This window comes from Armigeres subalbatus, chromosome 2 (genome assembly GCF_024139115.2).
Source record: "Armigeres subalbatus isolate Guangzhou_Male chromosome 2, GZ_Asu_2, whole genome shotgun sequence".
NCBI classification, from domain to species: domain Eukaryota; kingdom Metazoa; phylum Arthropoda; class Insecta; order Diptera; family Culicidae; genus Armigeres; species Armigeres subalbatus.
The window spans coordinates 174,289,037-174,308,686 of NC_085140.1; the positions used below are offsets into that span (position 1 = coordinate 174,289,037).

The 19,650-nt window shown below is 42.2% G+C and overlaps 1 protein-coding gene across 2 annotated transcripts; it reads right to left on the minus strand.

Moving 5' to 3' along the window:
- Positions 1–9,412: 9,412 nt before the first annotated feature.
- On the minus strand, positions 9,413–19,060 carry LOC134211228 (uncharacterized). Of its 2 annotated transcripts, XM_062687924.1 has the most exons (3): positions 18,975–19,004; positions 18,686–18,885; positions 9,413–18,245 (listed from the first exon to the last, which is right to left on the minus strand). In XM_062687924.1, exons 2-3 carry the CDS (start codon positions 18,726–18,728, stop codon positions 9,943–9,945), a joined length of 8,346 nt encoding a protein of 2,781 aa, XP_062543908.1. In that variant the 5' UTR covers positions 18,729–18,885; positions 18,975–19,004; the 3' UTR covers positions 9,413–9,942. The 2 variants fall into 2 exon arrangements, with proteins under 2 accessions (XP_062543908.1, XP_062543906.1); XM_062687922.1 differs by having other exon boundaries at positions 18,686–19,060.
- Positions 19,061–19,650: the final 590 nt, after the last annotated feature.

The window sequence follows — 19,650 nt, forward strand, 5'->3', positions numbered from 1 at the left end:
ATTATAGCACCCTAATGAGTGCTGCAATGCATATTGTGTATGCAACTTATTTGGGTTGCATAATGTTCAATAAAGCAATCTTTTCATTTGTATGGAAATGTAGTTTGTATGGAAAAGTAGGCCGTCACTTAAGGTGATTATACAATCAAGCCAGAATTCGGCCATTTTGTAAACAACGTGCTTTTCCAATGTATGTTTCAAGAGCACAAGATAAAAGAACCGTAATGCGTATGGGGCTGAAATATTGGTAGACCGTTTGCTTAGTTATGCTGTACAATCATAATTTGATTTTCGGCACTGTACGAAAACTATTACGCCAGATTTGGGCTTTTGGAAATATATGTAGATAAACATGTGGTGAGTTTGAAATTCACCACGGGCTTCATTGTATAATCACCTTAAACACAAACTGTAAACCAGGTATTATGATCCGGATTTGCAAAAAAGACTTTACATTTCTTCAATTTGCTTCAAATATTATCACTTTGTTTATAGCAACAGATATTTATAGCAACGTATTTCGTTTTCTATACTAAGTTTACAAGTCTTGAAAACTTCTTCGGTGTTTTGTTATCGACTCTACTCGAAATTTAAACCCGATGTTAACACTTGGAATCCAAATTTTAACCTGAAACATGATCAGGCAAGTATACAAAAAGTTTTATAATTCTACGGCACCCCCAGAATTTTGTCGTTGGTTTAGAAAATCAATCTCAGAAAATTTTAGCGTAATCGGTTGTTACATAAGGTAGCGCATTTGATTTGATTTTTATATGAGGTTTTTATCCGAAAAATATAAAAAAAACACACCTCTCTCACTCTTTCGTTCTGGAAACTGGCTCGGGAAGTCTAATTGAGCCTATCACACTTAAAATAAATCGCTGAATTCGGTAAAATTTTACCGAAATCCCAACAGCAGAACTGTTCGGTAAATAATTTAACTGATTTTCGGTGATTTTTTTCGGTGAGTTGAGCAATGGGAAAATTACAAAAAATCTGTAAAATAAACTACCGTACAGTTCTGCTGTTGAGATTTCGGTAAAATTTACCGAATACGGTGAAATGAGGTAAGTGTGTAGAGTTATAAAAAAAGCTGCATATTGAAGAACAATTCCTCAGAACATTGTACGTTAATTAAATGATCTTTTTTTTTTGTAATTTTCGTATGATTCGTTAGAAGTTGGGTTGTGAACCTTGGAATTCGTTGATTGCCATGAAAAACATGCGCATGATAGCAAAGGTGGAATAATATCATGCGGTCCGTGGTCCGCCGTGCGGCCTTGTTTTAATATGTATCAAATGATCGCTGGACGTATGCAATTTCCGGACGATGCTTCTGTTCCTATTGATGAGTTGCTTCGTGTCTCTGGCCTATACAATGAAGCTCAGTAGACCAAAAATCCTTTAATAGTTTTCGAAACATTTCCACGCTTAAAACTATCCACCGTTTACTATTTCCACAATCCTGTTCGCTTGTAAAAAAAAATGTACAATCTGCGCCTCAGTACTTGCCTCATGCCTCTTTCGACGGCCGGCATGTTGTAAACTGTAAACATGTAAACATGTTGTAAGTGTGTGGGCGACAAGTTTCTGCATATTCTAAGGATTCGTTCACATATGAACATTTTTATCAGAAACCATTAATATTTTCATAAATAAGTATTGATGTATTGAAGTTCCCGTTTTTTTTGTGACCACATCAAAAATGTGCGCTTGAATTGATATGGTCAAAAAGGCGCTTGATGCGGTTTAGCGGAACCCCGTTCCCCGACGGGGTCTCATATATTAAAACGCGCGTGAAATCAAATCAATGAATTTCAAAGTACCTACATAATCCAGCTTCAAATAAATCAGCCGAAAACTAAAAAAATGTTCATTTAATCATAGTAGGTAGGTACAATGTTCTGTGGAATTGTTTTTTAAAATACCAATTGCCAGTTTTACAAATCAGGACTTAATCCGAACGAAAAAGCGACGGAACGAATTGTGTGTATGATTGAAGCTACTCCAACATTCTCCCATTCATCAATGTAGTATCCTAGTAGGTAGTTCATAAAGAAGATGGCAAAGCAAAGTAGAGAAGCACATGAGATATCTCAATGCGCTGTTGCACATGAGTTTGTCTCACAGCTATCTCAAAAACAAGCACGGTGAGCAGGAGATGCGATGAGATTTGCTTCCATGTGGCACATCGTAAAACGAAGTGCATGCGACAAGGCACATTCGTATAAGTAAAATTGTGTATGCTCTGTTGTTGCGCCTCTCCAAAACAAAACAAAAATGAGCCGAGTTGTCGCAAAAATCGCTCACGGTCACATTCGTGTATGCGTGAGATTTTTGGAAGCCTGATTTTGAGCTATTGTTCCATTTCGTGATTCAGTAAAGTAAAATTAAAATTGAACTCACCTTCATGTTTCGCTTGAAGTCACTTACCTGTTGTTAATTGACTTACTGTCCATATCTCGAAAATCTCATTCCTGGACATCATATTCCCTGAATGTGAGCTGGTTTAGAGTTGGCTTACACGTCTATGCTTCAACTTGGACATGATACGCTTGGGAAGGCTTTAAGCACCCTCAGGAAAAGCGTACTTAGCCAACTTATCCCGGTAGTTACAAAGGGGCAGCTGTTTGGATTTCACTAGAAGTTGTTGTAACTCTGCTGCAATCCGTTAGAAGGTATTGTTGGCGAAGCTGTTGAAAGTATTCCTGTCCTTCGACGACACATCGGTATCCTGATAGACCTTTTCCGCTCTTGTAGATATAGATAGTGTAAATTTCCGTCGCGCTTCTGGAGATGCGATTCTCCAGAATTCTTCTCAGGGTTTCCAAAGGGTTTTTGAGGCGCTTTCGAACGATTTGTTCCGGATATCAATCACAAGATGTTCTTGACAAAATCATACTTGAGGTGAGAAACTAGCCGGAACTGGAATTTTGCGTGCTGGAAATTTCATGACAGAAAATATCGTCGTTGCTTGAGCACGACTTACTTCGGGGAAGAACATAGGAGTTGTGAGGCAAAACTTGGCATTTCTGCAGCATTTTTTTTTTTTTAATAATTTTATTTGCTAATTATCTTATACATGCATTCATCTCTTAGACTAGGTGTTCCATGTTTTCCTAACACTACCATCCTTATTTGCTATAATACATTTTTAGTCATTACACATAACATTTAAATTGCCTCTGGCAGTTGGGATTCTTCCACTGGTTTAATTGAACCATGTAAGGAATTACAATGTTTTAAACTTAAGCTAAACTTGACCTAATTGATACTAAGGGTACAATGAGCCAATTGTTGCAATAGAAGATTGCTTATAGTGATAGGAGTGATAGGATGCTAGAGTGATAGGATGCGACCTGGGGGCTTGCCTAGGTGGGGTTTGACAGTGGGCTTTGTTGAACTTCTATAAAAAGCAGCATGTATCCGCAAGCAGACCCTATCAAAGCGAACGTGCGTCGCTCAAAGCACACTAGCCTAGTACTGATGTTGGGTGGGGCTTTAAACAAATTTGGCCCGAATGATCGAGTGTCTGTTCACCAAGGAGGTACGGCTCCAACAGCCTCTGTTTTGCCATCCAGCGGCTGAGTACGAAATGCTTTTCCCCGGAAGCTATATCTAAGATAACAATCCCATCCCGGTAGACAGGGACCTAACTGCTCCCGAAACTTAACAAACCGTTCGAGAAACCAACGAAGAATGATCGAGAACGAATATAACGGCGGCGACTTTTGGCACGAAACAAAGGGCACGAATTGGAACATGGAATGCTTTAACGTTAGCTCAGCAAGGTAAGTTGGCACAACTCGCCATCATCGAGGCACGGCGCATAAAGCTCGGTATCCTGGACTTAAGTGAAGTCCGTTGGTCAAATTTTGGAGAACACAAACTACCATCTGGGCAGGTATTGTTATATTCCGGCATTCGAGGGAACAACGCTCCCCGGCACCGAGGAGTTGGTTTCCTGCTTAGGGCCCATGCAAATGCGGCGTTCATCAAGTGGGAACCAATTAATGAGAGACTAATCTTTGCCAGATTCAGAACACGGATGAGGAACCTCACGATAATCCATAATATTGGCGCCGACCGATGTTGTCGAGTTACAGGACAAGGAGAATTTCTACAGTGATCTTAATGCCGTTCTCGATAAAGTTTCGAAGGGTGACATCAAAATCTACATGGGCGACTTCAATGCGAAGAACGGGTCCTACAACACGGACTATGAGCAAGTCATGGGACGTCAATAACGACATGGTGATTGGAGGATCGCTCTTCCCCATCGACCAGTATACAAAGTCACGTGGGTCTCCCGTGGAAAGATCCGTGGACGGCCATCAAGAATGCTTTTATCGAAACAACCTGGGAGAGTTGCGCACTCAGCGAAAGGAGAGTATTACGGATGCAAACTGGCGGAAAATCGAGGAGCATAGGGAAGCAAAGACCGCGATAGAGCGGGCAAGAACCAGAGCAGCCTAGTACGAGTCCCGTCAGCGGTATTCGGCTCTAGAGAAGGAAGTTAATTAAACGCTGCTGCAGACAGGACAAGTAATCGTGGGTGGACTCCCTGGCCGACGAAAAAAAATTGGCGGTATTCGCCTCCTCTATGATATCTCACGACGCCTAAGTGGAGCAAGGATGAATCCGAGGATGCCGGTGAAAGACGCGACAGGTCAGTTACTCACCGACCCAACTGATCAGCTGAAACGTAGGTTCGAGCACTTCGAAAATCTTCTTAAAGTTTCAACGCCCGACCAACCATTAGCTGCGTCAACTCCGCATTAGCCACGTCAACTCCAAAGCTGCATTATTGCAGGAGATTGAAGCAGCCATCTGAAGTATGAAATCCAACAAAGCTCTTGGGGTCGTTCGCATTTAAACAGAGATGCTTAAAGCTGAGCCCGTGATTTCTGCGTAAATGTTACATCAACTATTCTGCAATATCTAGGAAACCGCAACTTTTCCGGATGACTGGATGCAGAGCGTCTTAGTGAAGGTCACAAAAAAGGAGATCTGGCTGTTGGCGACAGTTGGCGAGGCATCATGTTACTATGCATTAGCATTAGCATTGTTACGGTGTAATTCGTAGATTGGATACTAGTGATACTAGTTTTACTTTTGAGATCCTTATCTAGAATGCTATCAGAAATCAAGAAGGGGAGTGGTCCTTGATTCCAGTCTTAAACAAAAATATCAAAAGCATGAGGATTACTACTCCTGGCCACGCTCATCTTCACCGTAACTAGGGAGAGGAAGGAAGTGTTGATGCAGTACTTACTTAAAGAGAGGCCACCGACTTAGCGACACCAGAGCAGCAGCCTACGATACGGATACGGGGCATGCCCCATTGCCACATTCAAGCAAGTATCCTAAAAATGTGTGACGTACAGTAATGCCCGAGGGCAAATAAATCTAGGCATGTTAAGTTAAAAAGTTAAAAAGACTTTTATGTGCAGCGCAGGTCACTCCGGCCTTAGTCTAATAATAATATAAAAATAAAAATAAATAAATGTTAAGTTAAATACCGGTGGCAGCGAACTTATTACACTAGCGCAATTCCTGAATAAACAAGTTTTCACTTTTCAATTTGCATTCTCCGCTTTGTTCGGGATCGCAATCGTAAAGGAGCCACCAAGCCTTGCCCTCTGGTGATTGTCTTCAAACTAAATTCTTCTAGGCTTTTGAGCTAATTTGGATGTTAGAAACTTTGTTTCTGTTTACTTCGGTACCTGTGGTTCTGGTATTGTTATAGAACTTATGTAGGTGATGGTTTCTGCTACCTGTTGATGGTGTTAGTTTCAAGGGCCTCATACGCCGAACAAAGCTCGTGTATTCTGCATCGAAGCTTAGAACCACTGTTAGGGCGCAATCGTTAATGCGAACATTTTTATGATCGGTTAGTTACTGCAAATAAATTCTTTTTCGAGTCCCTTTAATCAAGCAGGTATCTCAAGCATTATTATCATCAGACGAAGGCCGGAGTGGCCTGTGCTGCACATAAAAGACTTCTCCATTCAGCTCGGTTCATGGCTGCACTTCGCCAACCACGCAGTCTGCGGAGGGTCCGCAAGTCGTCCTCCACCTGATCGATCCACCTTGCCCGCTGTGCACCTCGCCTTCTTGTTCCCGTCGAATCGTTGTCGAGAACCATTTTCACCGGATTACTGTCCGACATTCTGGCTACGTACCGGCCCACCGCAGACTTCCGATTTTCGCGGTGTGAACGATGGATTTTTCTCCCAACAGCTGATGCAATTCGTGGTTCATTCGCCTCCTCCACGAACCGTCCGCCATCTGCACCCCACCATAGATGGTACGCAACACTTTCCTTTCGAAAACTCCCAGTGCGCGTTGGTCCTCCACGAGCATCGTCCAGGTCTCGTGTCCGTAGAGAACTACCGGTCTTATAAGCGTTTTGTAGGTAGTCAGTTTGGTACGGCGGCGAACTCTATTCGATCGGAGCGTCTTACGGAGTCCAAAGTACGTACGATTTCCAGCCACTATGCGTCTCCGAATTTCTCTGCTGGTATCGTTATCGGCGGTCACCAGTGAGCCCAAGTACACGAATTCTTCAACCACCTCGATTTCGTCACCACCGATAGAAACTCGTGGTGGGTGGCTCACATTGACCTCTCTTGAGCCTCTTCCTATCATGTACTTCGTCTTCGACGTGTTGATGACTAGTCCAATCCGTTTAGCTTCGCTTTTCAGTCTGATGTAGGCTTCCTCCATCCTCTCAAAGTTACGTGCCATGATATCAATGTCGTCGGCGAAACCAAATAACTGGACGGACTTCCTGAAAATCGTACCACTCGTGTCAATCCCTGCCCTTCGTATTACTCCTTCCAAAGCGATGTTGAATAGCAGACACGAAAGACCATCACCTTGCCGTAACCCTCTACGCGTTTCGAAGGACTCGAGAATGCCCCTGAAACTCGAACTACGCACATCACCCGATCCATCGTCGCCTTGATCAACCGTATCAGTTTATCCGGAAATCCGTTTTCGTGCATTAGCTGCCATAGCTGGTCCCGATCGATTGTATCATATGCGGCTTTGAAGTCGATAAATAGATGATGTGTGGGCACGTTGTATTCGCGGCATTTCTGCAATACCTGACGTATGGCGAACACCTGGTCTGTGGTAGAGCGTTCACCCATAAATCCCGCCTGGTACTGCCCCACGAACTCTCTTGCAATTGGTGTTAGTCGACGGCATAAAATTTGGGAGAGTACCTTGTAGGCGGCGTTCAGCAATGTGATTGCGCGGTAGTTGCTACAATCCAGCTTATCGCCCTTTTTGTAGATGGGACACACGACACCTTCCATCCACTCCTGCGGCAGAACCTCATCCTCCCAAACCTTGGTAATCACCCAGTGCAGCGCTTTAGCCAGTGCTTCACCACCGTGTTTAAACAGCTCTCCTGGTAGTTTGTCAGCTCCAGGGGCTTTGTTGTTTTTCAGCCGGCCGATCTCCTCCTGGATTTCCTGGAGATTCGGAGCCGGAAGTCGCATGTCCTGCGCGCGTGCTCCTAGGTTCATTACCATACCGCCACCGTTGTCTGCCATATCGCCATTCAGGTGCTCTTCGTAGTGCTGCCGCCACCTTTGGATCACCTCACGCTCGTTCGTAAGAAGGTTCCTTACACGTAGAATGTCCTTACACTTATCGGGCTGTGACACGTGGCCCTTACGTGAACGGTTCAACTTCTCATAGAACTTTCGTGCGTTATTAGCGCGGTACAGTTCCTCCGTCTCTTCACGGTCTCGATCTTCCTGCTAGCGCTTTTTCCTCCAATAATCAAGTTTTGTCTGTTCCGCGCCCGTTTGTATCGTGCCTCTTTCGCCCTCGTGCAGTGCTGCAGCAATCTGGCCCATGCTGCATTTTTCTCCTCAACTAACTGCTCACATTCGCCGTCATACCAGTCGTTTCTCTGATCCGGGGCCACCGTGCCTAGTGCAGCGGTTGCGGTGCTACCAATGGCGGATCGAATATCTCTCCAGCCATCTTCAAGAGATGCTGCGCCTAGCTGCTCTTCCGTTGGGAGTGCCACTTCCAGCTGCTGCGCGTAGTCTTGGGCTAGTCTACCGTCTTGTAGCCGCCCAATGTTAAGCCGCGGCGGACGACTCCGACGCGTGTTGATCACCGTCGAGAGTTTTGAGCGCAGACATACTGCGACGAGGTAGTGGTCGGATTCAATATTCGCACTGCGGTAAGTGCGTACGTTCGTGATGTCGGAGAAGAATTTACCGTCGATTAGAACGTGGTCGATTTGGTTTTCCGTTACTTGATTAGGTGATCTCCATGTGGCCTTGTGGATATTCTTACGGGGGAAGAAAGTGCTTCGGACTACCATTCCGCGGGAGGCTGCAAAGTTTATGCATCGTTGGCCGTTGTCGTTCGATACGGTATGCAGACTATCCGGTCCGATGACCGGTCTATACATTTCCTCCCTTCCAACCTGAGCGTTCATGTCACCGATGACGATTTTAACGTCCCGCAGTGGGCATCCATCGTATGTCTGCTCCAGCTGCGCATAGAACGCTTCTTTCTCGTCGTCGGATCTCCCTTCGTGTGGGCAGTGCACGTTGATGATGCTATAGTTGAAGAAACGGCCTTTTATCCTCAGCTTGCACATCCTTGCGTTGATTGGCTGCCACCCAATCACGCGTTGGCGCATCTTTCCCAGCACTATGAAGCCGGTTCCCAGCTCGTTGGTGGTGCCACAGCTTTGGTAGAAGGTAGCCGCTCGATGCCCGCTTTTCCACACTTTCTGTCCTGTCCAGCAGATTTCCTGCAGCGCTACGACATCGAAGTTGCGGGGATGTAATTCATCGTAGATTATCCTGTCGCAACCTGCGAAGCCTAGCGACTTGCAGTTCCATGTTCCAAGCTTCCAATCGTGATCCTTTATTCGTCGCCCAGATCGTTGCCGATTGTATCGAGTCGTATTATCTTCTATGTTGTTCGTAATGGTTGTTTTTAAAGGCGGCTTATTGGGCCTGCGCAAACCTCCTGTCTCGTCGGAGGGCCGTCGTGTCAGGGCTGTTTAGCGTCCCACCTAACACCAGGACTTGGGCTTGTGCGCTTTGAGCGGCACACGGTCGCTTTGGCGGAGCCTACTTGCGGATACATGCAGCTTTTTATAGAGGTTTAACAGGACCTACTGTCAAACCCCACCACATCCTAGACAGGCGCAGATGGCCTGGGGATGGATCGTCAAGCCCTTGGACATAGTCCCTGCTGCCCCAAGCATACCACATCGTTATATTGCTATATGATTGAGTGTTTAATTTTGATAAAATAGCTATAACAAAAGTGTGCATAAAAAATTCCTCGCCATAGCAAAAAGGTGGTAGATAATTAACACTGTTGTTTACATTTAGAACCAGCACATGTCGGGGTAGGGATTCAGTGCCTCGCCTTCTCCCCTGGTTAGTTTGCGTGGGAGAGCTATCAGATTCGTCAAATCGTCGTTTGAATCTTTGCAACAGCAGATAAGCAGATAAGTCGTTTTGAAAATTTTGTCTTGAAATAATAAAAATGGCAGTTGTGTGTTGCTTCCGTAATAAGTGGTGTGCCCTTGAAAACGCGAGCAATTCTGAATCTGGATTCCGTGAGAAGTGTCCCTAAAGTACATTTATTATGGACCTCAAACATAAATAATGAAAAGAAAAGTGACAGATATGGTTGAATTTATCGATTACCAGGAATCTGTCAAGAACTGGCTGTGTAGTCCAAAATAAAAAGGCTGGATTAATAACTTGTATAATGCAGGCACTTTAGTCCAGATTAGACTAGGCATTCCTAATAAGTATAAAACAGTTATCAACTGCCGCTAACCGCAAGTCGAGCACATCTGTATATGGCGTCCTTATACATATGTGCTCGACTTGCGGTTAGCGGCAGTCAATGTCAATGATAATGGAGTAATCATGACTTTTTTCATTTGTTACATAACTGAACTCCAGTAGTGCTATCAACATCGTAACTCACCGCTTCCAATAATTGAAGTGAGGTTTGACCGTTGCTGTTTTTCAAATGTAAGCTAGCATTTTTCTGTAGTAAATATTTCACTATCTCGAAACATTCTTTTTGTATGGCACAATGCAAAGGAGTGTTTCCATTTTTATCGACACAATCTATGTCACATTTCAAATCCTCCACCAGTAACTTAGTTGCCTCCATTCGGTTTTTCTCAGCTGTTATGTGCAATATTGATCCACCATCAAAATCGGTATCTTGAAACATTAGTAGTAGCTCGACGTTTGCACCAAATCCAACTAACATATTGTACGCTTTCAAATGATTCTTGGATAGGGCTCTCATCAAAGGTGTTGTTTTATGGATATCTAAACAATCGATCGCAGCTCCGGCCTTCACCAGCATGTCAATAACTTCTAGTTGGTTGCATCCTGCAGCGTAGTGCAATGGAGTCATTCCGAACTTATCCCCATGGGAGATATCAATTTCGGAAATAATTAGTGCGAGTGCCTCTGTAAGTCCACGTTCTGCGAGATAATGTTGGACTAAGTGCTCATTGTCGTTTTGATATCGAAACTCCTGCAAAAGTGAAATACTGGCATGATACTTTAAAAGCAGTTGAACCATCTCCGTGTGGTTGTTCTCTAAAGCAGTCTGAAGAGGAGTGCGTTTAAATTTGTCTCGGAAATTAACGTCGGCACCGCGTTCCAAAAGATATTGAGCAGTTTTCGTATGTCGCATTGCCACAGCGTAGCATAAGGGAGTCTTATCAAGATTGTCGACACAGCTAACAGGTAACTTGAATTCCTCCAGCATCACTTTCACGAAAGGGATCACTCCTTTCAGAGCCGCTACATGTAACCAAGTAGTAGCATCAAATTCAAAGGATCTGACGACCCCACATTCCAGAAATAGTTCAACAAGGTCTATATGATCTCCATGTATGGCGTGCAGAAAAGGATCAGTGGTATAAGTTCGAGTAATCACGCCAGCGAATTGTTGATTCTTTGCAATGGAACTTTTTTTATTGTCTAGCAACCATCTGGCGTACAAGTTCACAAATTGGGTAGCCTCCAATTTGGACAATTTCTCGAAAATACTGATCAGCTGATTCAATGTCGCGGACTCAGCTAATGATTGAATCAGAGTCATAAAAATGTCCACATTTGACTGTTCTGTTGACATTGAGAGAGGTGTTTTCCCAAAATTATCCTCTAGAAAAAACATGTCTGCGTCAGGTTGTAGCTGCTTCAAAAGCGACTCGTTACCATCTGCCACTACATAGTGGAGAATCGATTTTCCCTCGATGTCTGTCGAACTACAATCAAGTCTGTAATCGTTACGTAACAATAGCAACAAATGAGTAAACTTTCTATCTAATGCAATGTGTAAAATGGATTTTAGTGTTTGGGGCATTCGAAAATGTCGGAGATATTCCACATCTTGCGTCTCAGCGAGAATCCTTTCTGCCACTTCTTCGAAACCTGAAACAAGTGCAGTCACAAATGGTGTTTTTCCATCCCGATCAATGATATCAGATCGGGCACCTAATTTTAGTAATAGCTCAACTGCTTCAATTGACCCTTTCTGAGACGCAATGTGTAGACTTGTGCGCCCGCAGGTATCTACCACGTTTACGTCCATTCCAAAATTCCTGACCAGAAGTTCTACCAGACTCAAATCCCCGAGAACGGCAATATGCAGCGAAGTGGCTCCATCTCGTTCAGCGAATGAGTACGCCTTAGTGTTCTCCGCGCTGGCGCCATGACTCAAAAGGATATCTGCAATATCTTTCTGTGAGTTTATGCAAGCCCTTGTTAGAGCAGTAGTTTTTTGCAAGTCCTCGAAGTCGACGTTTGCCCCGAACTGTAGCAGAAGGTCTACACATTCTTTCCGCCCAAGCATTGCCGCTACTTGCAGAGCAGTGGTCTGATCCACGTCCCCGACGTCGATATCGAATACACCTTTCGTAAGCAATAGTCTAAGAATCGATAAACAATCATTCCGTACAACGACATGAAGTATAGTTTCCTTATCTCTGTTGGTCGTTCGGTAATTTTTAAGCTCTTCTAAAGATGCAACATCGTCGATCAGATTTTCGGCAAAAGTTAGATTGCCGTTAATGAAATGTCCAATCAATGCAGAATTTTCGGGTTCGTTGTTGGATTGGGACGTTTCTGACTCTACGATAGATGCAGCATTGTTCGAGTTCGATTGAGATAATCCAATCAACACATGTTCTATCGATGATTCCACCTTTACGTAGCATTCTTTTATAAGAAATTTCATCAATTTAATTTTCTTATTATTTAAAGCTCGAACGAGAAAATTATTCTTTTCACAATAAAGCTGGACAATTTCCAAGGATGATCCAATAGATTTAAGCCTTTTCGCTAGTCGAAGATCTTCATTTTCCAAAGCGTACACCAAACATGATCGTCCCTCATTATCTAATTGATCAAACGGAAACTGGGATGCTATGAGATACTCTATGACATCATGTTGTTTGTTAAATGCCGCAAAGTGTCCGATTGTTCTCCCGATTGCGTCGGTATCCGTTCTAGTAAAGAAAGCTCTATCCAAGAGGAACCTGAGTGAGTTCAATTGACCCTTTGATGCCATAAGATGAAGAAGATTCGCGTCGTCCACTTTGAGACGATAGTCTGTAACGGTTTGTTTTGACGCGCCTTCGGTCAGTAGGTAGTGTGCCACCCGGAAATTTCCATATTCAATCGCCAGGATGAGTGCTGTCTTATTGTCCTCCGAAATTAAATCAATTTTAGATCCACGATTTACAAGAAAGTCAATAGTTCGCACCGAATTACTCGTAGCTGCCGCATGAAGTGCCGTGTATCCATTTTCGTAGGATTCATTCAAGTCGAATTGAACTTTTTCCTGTAGGAGTTTGCACATAGCAAAATTGTTTAGCAGAATAGATGAAATCAACAAATTTTTTCCATCGTAACGGTGATTCCTCACATGATTGATTGCATTCCTTTCTTTCTCAAAGTACAACTGAACTATATTTAACTGGTTCGTTAATACAGCTATTACAAAAGGGGGCATTGTGTTATGCTCGCTAGGACCTGTAAGCGAAGTCCCGGCCTCCACTAAAAGTTTAACAAGATCGTAGTTTTTCCTACGAACGGCGTAATGGACAGCAGTATATCCGGAATTATCAGCCCAGTAGATATCGATATCGAACTCTTTCAACAATATTTGCACCAAGGTAATGTCCTCTTTCAATACAGCTTCGTGAAGAAGGGTTCGGTTTGCTGTTCCTCGAAATTGATTTACCTCCTTCTCGCATGTCTTCAAACCTTTGATCACTCTAAACACGGTTAGGTCAAGATGTTTCAAGGCCAGCATAAGAGGCGTATCTCCATTTTTGTTTATCTGATGCCAGATATTGTCATGCAGAAAGTAGTTCACAATGTTGGCGTTCCCTTTCATGGCCGCTAAATGAAGCACTGTGTTTCCGTCAGAATCAGTAGCCATATAATTGAATCCAAATTCTCCTACCATTCGTGTAATCATGTCCAGGTGTCCATAAGTGGCAGCACAGTGTAAAGCGTTACCATCTTTAAAAAAAGGATGAGAATAGTTACGTACATAGTCAACACTGGCACCATGACGAATCAAAGCATCGACAAGCTCCTCGTCACCGAAAGACATTGCCACAACCAAGGCAGTTAACCCACTTTGGTCACTTACATCCGCATCAGAACCATGCTTCAAGAGATACACAGCTGTCTTACTGGAGGAGTTCTTTGCAGCTAGAATAAGCGGATATGTACGATAATATTTTCCACCGGGAAGATCATCAATATTATCACACACCATGTTCCACACATCTAACAATTGGTCACAGTGTTCCATAGATTCCAGGTTTGGATCTGCGCCAACCATAATCAACTCTCTAACCATGTCAGATTTTCCAATTGAAACAGCAGTTGCCAAAGGAGTTATTCCATTCGCATCTGAAGAGTTAACTGAACAACCGTGTTCTACGAGCAATTGAACCATATCTTTATCGTTTGCTTTGACGGCGTAGTTCAAGAGCCTTGTCCGATCTAACCCACTCCAATCATCCAAACGTTCCAGTACGTATTTTACAAATTCGAATTTTTTAAGTAAAATTGCATTTGCCAATGTATGTGTATTGATATGCTGAATCAACTCCCTTTTAAATCGAATTAGTTTAAACAAAAACTCTAATGTACTGTGGTCTATTATATTCTTTACTGAAGACTTAACGATGTCTTTATCACACGAATATCCTGCATGTAGAAGTGTCCAAACCCAGCTATATCTTGACAAGGAATACAGATCTTGGAACATGTGATTTATAAGATCTGGTTCCCCTATACCTCGCTGGATCATCATCTTAAACTGTTTGTGTCGGTTCGTGTCAATAGTGCATTGTAGTGGGGATATTTCCTTCGTATAGTTAACATCCGCACCACGTTCAAGGAGTACTGCAACTATTTTATCTAGGCCTAAGTAGCAGGCACGAAAAAGGGCTGTAGTCTCGAACTCGCTCACCTCATTCACAAGAGTGACATCGAAATTTAGCAGAACTTGAACTGCGTCCAATTGGTTATTCTGGACTGCCCAACCTAAAGATTCTATTAGAGTGGACCTACGCTTCACAATCGGGAGAAGTCTATTTAGCAGGATGGTATAATTGCTGGAGCTAGAATAAACGACCAAACGATTGAGGAGCTCTTCATCTTTGATCAGTTCCTCCTCGGATGGAATTAAAGTTTCCAAAAGATCGTCTTTCCTCACCTGGAGAGCGTATATTATTGAAGGCTTTTCTATGGTGAAGATCCTTGCGCCGAATTCGAGCAGTATTTCGACTATTTCTTTACAACTACCGGCGATCGCTATTCGAAGAGGAGTTTCTTGATTAGTGTTGGTGCGCTCGATTAGCTCTGGACTAACTTCGCATATTCGTCGTACGACATTTGGTAGTTTGTGCAAAACTGCATGGAACAACACAGTATTTCGGAAATTCCATGCTTCATCTTTGCAAATTGAATAAAGATGTTCATCGTTGATGATGGACAGAGCGCTTTTCTCATTCTTGAATATGATAGCCATGTGAAGACTATCTTTGCTATACGCACCACCGTGTAGAACATTCAACTCTTGTTCCAAATCAAAGTGATGATACTTCATAGCTAAGTAAAATGACATACTCTCACGGATGCTCTGTTGATTAATGAGCTGCGCCAGGGTGAACTCATCATCATCATAGAAGTTATGATTTTGATTAGGCATTCTTTGGATCAAAGCATCTATCAATGACCTTATCGTTGAGGGTCTTTCTAACAAGAGTCGTATCATCTGCTCGGAATGGTTATCAATCAAAGCCATTAAAACACTTCGTTTGTTATAATCTCTAGCTCCTAATTCGATATCCTTAGAAGTTAGTAGATCAAAATTACCTTTTTCGATGTTCACAAAGACATTTGTTTTCTCATTAATACATGTTTTTATCCACTCGTGTGTTTTGGATCCAGTATATTGAGCCTCTTTATTGTCAGTCTGCTTACTTTTTGAGTACAATTCAACATTGCAATATTTAGTTAAACAAATGGCATTCAATAGTATTGTTAAGACGGGACTTTCATTTCTGCAAATAGTTTCGTAAACCAAGCCGTCGTGAGCTAAATAGTTACGTAAATTACGGCCTGTCACGACTGATCTGAAAGACGTCATCATAAAACGATTATCCGTGAGAACGTCTTGACTTGATAGGATTTCCAGTAATTCAAGCAAAATAGTTTCCAGCGCAAAAAGTTCAACCTTATCAATATTGTACACTCCGCAGGATGAAATCAATGAAACAAGCTTCGAAGTCTTCATATTCTCTGGAAGTGAAACAATCTCATTCAAATCCGAGATGAGATCTTTTATCACGTCCTGGCACTCATTTATATCTTTTTTGCGGCACTGTACAGCTGCATCTGCTTTATATTTCAATTTATTGCTTTTACAAAATGTTTTGACTACCCGATATTTGTCATCTATAGAGAATAAGTTGTCATAATATTTTCGCAGTTTTTTGTGTAACTCTAGGGACTGAGCTTGCGATAGACTGTCAGCCACTAGCGTATTGCATATACTTTGAGAACTAGTGGTGTCCTTCAGCAGCGTCAAATCGTACAATTGTTGAATGTCCTCAACGTTACCCATTTTGAGAAAATTTTGAATCATTTCTGCTCTTCTATGAGAGGTTGTGTCTGCAATTCTTGCTTCCAAAGCCAAAAGATCTCGCAACAATGGATTACAACGTAGAAGTAAGAATTTTATTGCACCAAATCCACCTTCCTTAGGACTGGAAAAATGTCCTAAATAAAAATGAGCCAAATTTTTCTGATACTGCAAGTCATTACAGATGATTAATTCGCCAATGCAACCCAATACCATATCCGTCATGAAGTTGATTGATCTATTCTCCAAGTACTCTTCGTAGACGTCAATTTTTGAACTAATCTTCGTTAATATTTCCAAGCTGGAGCTGTGCCGTTCCGGATCGAAGCTTTGTTGTAATTCTGTAAGCTTACTTCTTATTTCCCGTAAACCACAACTCTGAAAATAGCAATCTACTTTAAATCCAGGTCGAACACGACTGGCTTCTGCATATGAGCGAATATGTTCAACAGACTGCATTTTCAATGTGTTACCCAGAAAGCTTTTAAAGCACCTGTATAGAAAATCTGTGTAGATGTTACTTATCAATGGGACAAGCTTCAACAAATCATTCTTAACTCTTTTGAAAAAAATTATCATTTCGGTATCGTTGACTCGCAATCGCCGATAGAATGTGTGCTTCGTGGCTGAGTAATTATGAGAGAAATATTGTCGAAGCTTGCTGACCCATTTTAGTAAATTATCGGGAGAAACAAAATCCAAAATAGATTTCATATTCGACGAGATGTTTGGAGATAGCTTAGTCGATTTAAGCGTTTCTCCTAAAACTTGTATGATTCGTTGAATTGTGAGCATCTCGCTATAGCAACAGCGATCAGGATTGAGTTCCAGGTTTTGGACCACACTCAAATAGTGAATAGATTTTTGAAGAGAATACATTTGCTTCAGTCTGTAAAATGTTTTGATTAAATTTTTGTTTTGACGTTTAGATTTCTTATTTTCAAACATTCTATTTATGTTATCCGATTCGTTTTTCAACACGTTCCACTCTGACTCCGTGCACTCTTTCAGTTTATCACTGCTAAGACTTCTCAGCTGCTTGCATTTCAATGTTTTATTCCTTATCAGCACTAGTTCTCTCTTAGTATATGTGGATTTTGCAATAAGTTTCCAACTTAAAATGATTTGTTCGCATTTCTCCTCCGCGTTCGCTTCCATATACTTCACCAAATTGAATAACAACTCACAGGACATCCTCTGGTCATCACTAGGATGCTTGTACCATGACTTGAACAACTTTAAAAACTCTATAATTAGCCTTTTATTCACAACCAATTGATATTGGTCTAACTCGGGCTTTCTATCGAATATTGCAAGATAAATCGCTAAACAATACTCCAGCTGCATCGCGGGGAAGTTATTCACCTTATTTTTCAACACGAACAAGTACTTCAAAATAAGCCTTAATAGCTCCAGGAACTCATCTGTGACATCATGACACAAACCAGTGTCGTATTTCTTTTCCAAATACTCAATCTCAGCTATTACCATTCTCATTTGCTCTTCCATCACACCCGGGGAATCCCCGCAATGTTTCCGGTTAAATGCACTGTCGTATTCTAACCGAATGAGCAATGAGTGAACGAATACTTTCACTGCAGGATTCAGTACCACGTTCATCACCTCCAGTTTGTTCCATGTCATTGATAAGCAGCCGGCCAATGCACAATCCGACAAATTCAGCCCATCAATCAGCATTTCAAGAGCCTCCGCTGAATTTCGTTTCAGCATTGCGTAGATCGCGTCTGTTGGGTCCTGAACCTTTCCGAACTCTTCGATAATCAGCCTCCTCGCCAGTTCTTCCAATCCATCCCGCAAAGCCACCTCGCACGCCGTTAAATTATCTCCATTCACTAAACTGTAATCAGGTTTGTGGCTCATCAGCTCGTTTATTACCTCCAGCCGACAACGATTGTTAATCGCCAAGTGTAGCGGAGTGTTCCAGTCATCAGCATATCGGCAGTTAATGTTGGCTCCCTTGGAAAGTGATTGCTGCGCCAACTCAATACAATCCAACCAAATGGCGTTTCGAAGAACTGAATCTGCATTTGAAAAAAATTAAAAGCGATATTATCGGAAATTCACTTAGGTTTAAATTCTTCCAAACGGCATATGATTAGATCTTAAAAGTCAAATATTAACAGTACCTTTTCTCGTCAATTTTACATTCCAATTGGCAATCTCAAAAATTTGCTGTCTTCTCTGTGCATTTACAACGAAAAGACGATGCTGAATTACTGCCAGTTTTACCAATTTGAAGAGTTATGTGTAAATTGTGATTTGCCCGATTCTTTTTCACACACTTAGTCTCATTTCAGGTTGATCGATTTTTGTTACTGAAATCTACTCAATCACTCATTACACGTTAGTCACACCTCCCCCGGTTCAAAGTTAAAATTGACAAAAGACCTTGGTTACCTTTGACTTGTAGACTATAATCATATGCTACAACGCTTTTCTATCCATGTCTGGAACTAATTACCGTAATGAGTCACTTCCTTAAACTGCTTGAATTGGATCTCCATGGTAAAAAACTAAGTACTTCGCGCCGCACGGCATAAGTAGAACTGATTAAACGATTTATCAGTGCAGCAGTTAGCCTCAAATTGAACAACCTCTTATCGTTTCGTTGCATTTCACTTCAATATAGGTTTGTCATCATACTTTGATGGCAGTGAAAAACTAAGAGGTATTATTCACATGAATTAGAAAGCCAATGCAACGAGTGTTGTTTGAATGTAAATCCCCGATACGCGGCAAAGGTTACTCACATTCTGATGGGGATGGGGAGAATGCGTCACGTATCTAACTCCATCGAAATAGCGATTGGCTTGATTCGGAGGAATGGAGGAACATGCTTGTTCTTCTTTATTTTTCTTCTGCTACTTCACACGCGACCACGCGAAATGATTTTCCGCACTACCACCTCGCTACATTGACATTCACAACTGAAGTGCGATCTGGTCAATGATGAAACAAAATGCACGGAGCAAATCACTCCAAAACGCATTATAATGAGGCTTAACGCTTCCAAGGGGAAGATGTTCGGTTATGGGCACCCTTTTGTATTTTGTCCCTAACTTTGGTTCTAGGTGAGTAATCAGTTCGATTTGATTAATGACGAAATTGAGCAAATCGAATCTACCTCTAGCACAGGTGATTCGATCCATGCGAAAAAGCAAAGGATTCCGCCAATTGTCGTATCTGATGCCGAGTTTTCTGGCTTTCGGAATGAAATATTGAGTAACCTTCAGGGGATCAAGGTTTCATTTCATATTGCTAGAAAGGGTGACTGCCACGTTTTGCCGTGATCCTTTGACGATCGTAAACGTCTTTTTCAGTATTTAACTGAGAAGCGGCATAAATTCTTCACGTATGACGACAAAACTGAACGATTATTCAAAGTCGCCTTGAAAGGTCTAGACAAAATTTCAAATCTCTTCTCAA